Source organism: Lactuca saligna, chromosome 7, assembly GCF_052625555.1.
Source record: "Lactuca saligna cultivar CGN05327 chromosome 7, ASM5262555v1, whole genome shotgun sequence".
NCBI classification, from domain to species: Eukaryota; Viridiplantae; Streptophyta; class Magnoliopsida; order Asterales; family Asteraceae; genus Lactuca; species Lactuca saligna.
Window position 1 is genome coordinate 65,625,491 of NC_136423.1, and position 7,618 is coordinate 65,633,108.

The 7,618-nt window shown below is 33.8% G+C and overlaps 1 protein-coding gene and 1 long non-coding RNA gene across 2 annotated transcripts; one reads left to right on the forward strand and one right to left on the reverse strand.

Annotated features, from left to right (window-relative positions):
• Window positions 1-672: 672 nt before the first annotated feature.
• On the forward strand, window positions 673-1,282 carry LOC145004306 (uncharacterized). Its single transcript, XR_013662344.1, has 2 exons — window positions 673-849; window positions 1,008-1,282. It is a non-coding gene; the product is annotated as an uncharacterized LOC145004306 (long non-coding RNA).
• Window positions 1,283-1,398: 116 nt separating this feature from the next.
• On the reverse strand, window positions 1,399-6,700 carry LOC145004305 (uncharacterized). The gene is made up of 4 exons (XM_078963196.1): window positions 6,328-6,700; window positions 5,971-6,204; window positions 3,746-4,954; window positions 1,399-2,099 (listed from the first exon to the last, which is right to left on the reverse strand). Exons 1-4 carry the CDS (start codon window positions 6,639-6,641, stop codon window positions 1,523-1,525), a joined length of 2,334 nt encoding a protein of 777 aa, XP_078819322.1. The 5' UTR covers window positions 6,642-6,700; the 3' UTR covers window positions 1,399-1,522.
• Window positions 6,701-7,618: the final 918 nt, after the last annotated feature.

The following is a 7,618-nucleotide window of genomic DNA, read 5'->3' on the forward strand; positions in this document are numbered from 1 at the left end:
CCGCATACGACACATAGAACATATATGCTCATCAAGTGTACCAAAAGTTTCACATTCTAATTTTAAACCATTATCTTCATCTTCATCACATCCAAGATTCACATCCACATCATTTTTCTTCTCACGTTCAAATGATAAATTCCAAATAACTATTTGTGTATATGTCTTGAATTATATAATTTTTAAAGATACACTCACAGTGTTATGCATTCCTTATATCAAAAAACTGGTACGTGTACAAAACAACAAAATCAGATAGGCGATTATCGGTTCTACCCCTAACCTTGTGTGTGTGTGTGTGTGTGTATATATATATATATATATATATATATATATATATATATATATATATATATATATGAAAATGGTTAAACATATATGAATTTTAGATGTATTGTATTCATTCCCAATTGAGTGGGGCTCAATTACCCTCATAGCATGTGTAAGGCCAGAGCTAAGACAAAACAAGGTAATAAGGGATCAACACTTGAACAAACTCAATTGGCTAAACTTTGAAAATAGTAAAAAGCTGGATAACATTTGGCATATTGTACCTCAGTCCCATAAGCATGGGCTGGGACATGCCTTCTACAGTCTCTCAGTCAATAATTGACTCCACCCATTATATATGCACAGGTATAATGTAATATTTTTTAAGTTTAAAGTTTCCAATATCACACATTCAAAATGAGACTTTCAAACATCACCCTACTTTTCTTCATCTTTGCAATTCTAGGTCTCTTTTTTGTCTCTCAAATCAAAGATTACTCTACTCATGATCGACTCATTTCAGTTCAACCAAGGAGACGCCTGAGGACACTACAATACCCCAACCCTCATTTCAACAAGGTACGAATAAAGAATAAAGTGTTGTCTGGATAAACAATTTTTTTAAAACATTTAAGAAGATTATGACTTGTTTAGGTAAATGAGAGGAAAGTTGTAAAAGTAAGGATTTTTTCCATGACTTTCTGTATTAAGTCGTTCTTTCTGTATGCGTATTGCAGGTAGATGCGAATGCAGGATCTGCAACGCAAGCAAATTTGATGTCAAAAGCATATGATGAAAATGAAATGAATAATGAAGATGGAGAGATTGTTTACAATATTGATTATCAGGGTGTGAAAACTCATCCGAGCCCGAATCCCAAACATCCATAAAAGTTGAGCCAACGGGTCACTGGCTTTAGCCAAGGGTACCGTTTGTGCACCATCTAGAATCAACCGTACATTGTATCGATTGATAATTTTTACCATATGAAATCAACATACTTTCCATTTTATTCCTTTTTTTTTTCCTTTGGTTTTGCTTTCTTTTACATAAAACTAGGTTCAAGAAGACAAATGTTAGTAATATAAATATAAATGCAAAAACACCAACTTATTTTAATTGATTTGTTTATCATACCATCCTACTCCATTTCTTCTTGTTACAACATCGTATTTCAAAAAATCTTATCCAATTATAAAAGAAGAAACAAAATTACATTGATAAATCTTGATATTGAAACAAACTGCCTGTATTAGCAACTGCAATTCAAAGCCAACATTCCATTGATGTATTGTTTTCGCGTCCTCCTATATTTTTCCAGTAACTCATTATAACAACATACCACGTCATCAAATAGTAATACCACCTTGTTACAGAATTCAGACTTTATCATCATGAAAACAGCTTCGACTTTTTCCTTTTCATGAATTAGTAAATGAAAGATATCTTCCATCTCAATTGAGGGTGTTTTCTTATCAAGATGCTCAAGCCATTTAAAATTTTCAAGTATATCTTCGTGTTTTCCAAGAACATTGGAAGCAATGTACTTAAAATTACTGTTGGAATTAATTTTACTGATCAAATGGTTGAAAAGTAACTGTTGGTGAGTCTTTAACCAGATTTGGGTAACTGATTGATATGAAATTCCACCAACCAAACAAGCCTTTCGAAATGTAGGATCAATGTCACCAATGGACTTGATTGCAATGTGCATTAAGTGCATTGCCACGTCATCAAGATTCAGAGATGAATGTTTGAAAGATTTGTGATTGGAGATTTTGTAGTTGTGATACCAATGATGGAGTGCTACATGAATAAAGCCTTCCCACCTGTAATTTTTTCTTATTAAGACATTGTACTTTGAAATTTTTATCTAATTATAGTATTGTAGTTTTTTTTTTTTTTTTTTCTTATTAGGATATCATAACAAACAAATTAATGAAAGCACGTTGTTATTTCTTATTAATAAATAAATGAAACATAAGATTCATGATTGGTTTTTAATGAAAATGAATATCAGTGTCTACATCAATTTTTAATTTGCATTATTATTGGAAGCTAGAAGGTTCTTTTTTCATCAAGGATTAAAATGTTTTTTTTTTTTTTTTTTTTTTTAATTCAATGATATCATAAAACTACCATGAATAAGTCTTTAACGTTATATAGGACAGAATCTTCATGTAGGATAACACTAACTTTTTTTTTTTGTAAAAAGGTGGAATATGGTGTGATTGGACTTGCTTTTGATCTCTCATGTATGTAAAAGACGTAAATACCCTCGTTATCATAACGTTGCCTAACAAGTTTTGGAAGCTTAAACTAGAGAGTATATTTCTAGAGAGGAGTAAGAAAAGATTATTGCATGAAAGATGTTAGTTCCAAAGATAAGATTGATGTGTTTGTATTTTTGTTTTTGTGTGTGTGTGTGTGCCTTGGTCCACATCACATGTTGATACTATGTATTATTATGACAAACATTGACCAGTCCACATGCATCTCTAGGTTTCTTGTTTTGAAAGAACATTATTCATTAAAGTAGCAAATATCCCAACAAAGACACAAAAACTAAGAATTGACACATAATAAATAACAACCAAAGGAAGTGCATATGTAACCAAAATAATATCAAAATATAATGCACTCTTTTATAATAAATGGCCGAAGCTACCATGAAAATGCACATGTTGTGTTTTTCAGTATTTTGTTCTTTTTCAAAACCAGGTTAACTGAGAAAAATGGTATTTTATAAAGTCAACAATAATATAACGGTTTAATCACTAGAAAAAAAAAGTTAAGTGGCTAAATCGATAAAATGGTGAAAAGTCCAGATGTTTTTTTTTTCTTTTTTTATCTTACCCTAAATTATTTTCCTAATATAGACAACATAACAATCAACATTATATGGGGTGGGACACGTCACAAAAGAACAATTTTCATGTCTGTCATCAAGATATATCAGTTTGACCATTCAAAACAATCATATATACAGTTGATATTGTATAAAAAAAATACTATTTTGTCTATAAAATATAAATAAATAAATACATACTTGAAGGGTGAAGCACTGGCATATTGACCATACAATATGAACCTCAAACATGTAACAACCATGGGTCCAAAAGCAAAATGATTAGATGATGATATCATTTAAAGTAAAGTATTTAATGTTGTTTTTTTATTTTATGTTATTGTTCCTTTCCTACCTGGCATCTACAAGTCTATAGGAAAACCAAATTTCAAAGTGTAATCATATGTTTTACTGTGGACACGTGTTGAGCATTTGTGAACATTATAGGATATTAAGTATTACCTTTACAAAGTGATGATAAATCTAACCATAGATATTGTTTTGTCAAAGCAAGTAAGGCCCTATTTCTTTTTTTCTTTTTCTTTTGTTCCAATTAAGTGTTGTTTGGATAAATGGTGTTTGAAAAAAATTTATGAAGACTTTGCATAGTAGAAGTAAAAAACTTACTCAAATGGAGGCTCAATCTCAATAGCAAGAGTAAGATGCAAGGAGTATTTCACATCTTCATTTGCTTTGACATCATCAACTATGGTACATGCCTCATGAGGAAAGCCTCTAGGAATGTATAAAATGTCACCTTCTCTCAATAAATACTCTTTACATCCATCCATCATATCTATACAATCATCAAGAGATGAATATAAACGAGGTAATTGTGTACCAAAATTGGGAAAAACCTTCCATTTTTTAACTCCTTGAATTTGGCACACAAGAACACAATGGTCATCGCGATGACGAGCTAACCCTTGGGAATTTGGTGGGGTTAAGTACATATTTACCCCTGTTGATGGTTGACCAAAAAGAAAAGCTAACCCTTCTGAAATAGATGCGAAATCTTGAAAATGGAACTCCATCCCACGAAGGGCAAAAGTGTAACCATTGTTGAATGCATTTGAAACAGAAGCAATATCTTGAAGATTTGAAGAGCCTTGAAGAAAATGGTTTTCGATTTTAGAATCGAGGGTTTTAAGGATACGAATATCTTGTTGGTAGATTATAGGGCAACCGATTTCTTCTCTTGATTCTTTTAGAAAGGTGATTATATCGAGCTCATCTGAACTAATTGGTGGAGTAGAAACAAGATTTTGAAGCAAAGAAGCAAGAAATGAAGGAATGGAATCTTTAGAGGTGAAAAGTTGTAAAAACGAATTGAAAATATTGTTATCGGGTGATGAAGCATTTGAGGATTCAGTTATAAGTAAAGGTGATTCTTCCCAGTGGTTTATGATAAAAGATTCAAAATTCATCTGACCCAAGTGAAAGATACTCCTTTTAACATCTAGGAACTTGGATGATGTGGCAAATGGTCCTTCTTCCATTGAGAGTCTGAATAAGGTTTCAGCTAAATTATTAGGTTTAATACTGCTTGAATAGAGAAATTTCTCGGATTCCTGATTGGAATCTAGTAGAGTATGTCTGTGTACTTTTGCCCATATTCTTGACAAATATTTTATAAATTCTTTGAGGAGTTCTCTTGGGATCTTCACTAGCTGCTCAAGTGTACAATCATTGATGAGAGTAATTGCAAGATCAAGAAGTAATATAGGGTATTCATCTTCCATAAATCCTATTTTGAAGCAAGTTTTATTCCCCACTTCTTCTGAAATTAGGGAAATTGGAGGTGATGAAGATTTAGGAACCTGAAGGAAACGAAGACTAAAGGATGTTAAGTCAATATATATAACTAAAATTCATATCATTCATAACTACACATGATATTTGGGACTCTAGAAATGAAGAATCATAAGTATATCTAATTGAGGCTCTTTTTACACATAATTAGGTTATCAAACAACTTATCCATGGACTATTCCATGCCTTTAAATGGGCTAGTTATAAAAAACAATTCAATCCAACTCTATACAGCTGTCTTCCAGATGAATATCAGTCACTTAAATGAAATCATATCCATTAATCATGGTCCATGTATGCTGCTAAGATTCTATTAACAAAATACAAACCAATTAAATCATTTAGGTTGGTTAATTTTTCATTGGCATGAGTTTTATGCACTTGGATGTAGGGTACATAAACACCCAATGTGTTATGGGCCATTGGCATTTGGCACTTGAAGCATAAACAGAAAGCCAATAACATGCATAGATTCTTCTGTTTTTTCCCAAAATAAGTACTTGCTTATAAATTATAATGTACTTTAAGCCAATAGATATACAATTAGCAGATGCAGATAAGCTAGAATGAAATATAAAGATTTACAATTGTCAAAATAAACACATCTAATTTTATGTTTGTTTGTTGTGCAATTTGTAATGTGGTCAATGCCAGGGGTATGGAACATCTAAAGCAGTCTGCAATTGACGAGATTAACAGATTATACAAATCATGTTTTTAGAGTTTGTGGATATTTAGTGAAATACGAAACTAAATGAGATGTTCTGTTAGGAGACAAATGCAACATTCATATGTCTTTCAAGTTCTTGAAAATTCCAGTAACAGTAGAGACCCTTTACAACTGAATGGAAACTCATTACTGGATTAATAAAGCCAATAGCATAGATTTCTAAGGAATTTTGCCAATGGATAAGTAGAATAAACTTTCCTTGTGGATTCTCTTGTTCTTGAACTCAATTTCAATAACATTATTCCTCAGCAAAGATAGGGACAGATGAAGTCCGTTTAGCAATGACTAAGAAAAAGTAGCTGGTGCTCACATAAGATTGTCAATGGCAGAGAATTCCAGCAATTTACACCGCCCAACAGAAGTAGTCAACAAGTCAAGAAGGGCATTGCAAGCTGCCATGGCTACGCTCCTCCTAGAGCTTGTCACCGCTGTAATCAACCCCTTCACTATTTCTCCATCCGATGCAATTTGTTCATTCATCTCAATTGAGAACAGGGAAGCTGCACCCACTGTCTCCAAACCAGAACAAGCAACCACAGAGCACCTGTAAATAATGATTAAACCCAAGCAACACCAAAATGAGGCTTTCAGAATTGATCATGAAACAGATGGTGTGCATTATTAAATATATCGGATGATCTCTATAAACAGATGATATCAAAATTACTTGGAATTGAGGAGAACAGGGAGCAAGGAGATTAAAGGAATGTGTAGGGTTTGTTGAGATTGCATGACTGAATTGGGGGATTTGGAGAGAAGGGAAAGAAGAAGGTGGTCTAGGGCTTTTTGGATAACTAGGGTTCCTTCTGATGTGGCTCCTAATTCATGGTTCGAAAGAGCAGCAAGCATAATCCCGAAAAGGAGCTGAGCATCCAACTGTTGCATAGTATCGGAGCAAGGAGAGGAAGTATTGGTCGATGAAGACGAAGAAGGCGAAGAAGATGTGGAGGAGGAAGACGTCCGGCGCCGGCGCTTGCCCATGATTCACTGCGGTTACCCGGAAAAAATAGTTTATAACAATTTTGGATAAAAGTGTGTTGATTCCAAGGTAGTTTTTGATACGCGTGAGTGCATGCCGTTAGACTAGACGAGTGGACGGTGTGGTGCGGTTCCAAACCGCGGTTTGCTGCCACGAAGCCTGGAACACCGCTCTCAGGGCACGGTTTCCTGCGGTTAGGACTGTAGTGCGGTTCTTAAAGATCGTGAATTCTGATTGGTTGGTCAACTTTTTAACCGTTGAACTGCAATATTCGTGTAATTTTTTTTCCTATATATATATCAATTTAATTTTTTTTCACAACACAATCTTTTTTCTCTTTCAAAAAAAAAAAATTAAAAATTAAAAATCACATCTCCCAAAAATGTCATCTTCTTCATCTTCTGAAGAATTTCAGACTATTTTTTATACCGCTATTGCGTGTGTTAAATGATGGAACAAACATACAACGTTGTATGTAACAACGCAGCTGCAAGTTCTCAACAGAGAGCACGAAGATATATTTACAGAAATCGTGAAGAAGCCAACCAACGTTTGGTGCACGACTATTTTGCAGAGAATACCACTTACCAAGGGTATTATTTTCGTAGGCGCTTCAGAATGCTCAAAGGTTTATTTGAACGTATAGTTGAAGATGAGGCGCTTCAGAATGCTCAAAGGTTTATTTGAACGTATAGTTGAAGATGTAACGAGGGAGTGCAGTTTTTTCCAACAACGCTACGATGCTAGAGGTACACTCAGTTTCATTCCCTTATAAAAATGCACGGCGCACTTCGTCAGTTAGCATATGGCATTCCGCCTGATGCGTTAGACGAAAGTTTTAGGATGTCTGCCTAGGATAGCACGAGACAGTCTCCATTTTTTCTGCAAAACTGTGATTCAGTTTTATGGTCCAAAATATTTACGTAAGCCTACACGTAATGACATCCTGCAATTGCAAGTTCATCATGCTAGTGTGCAT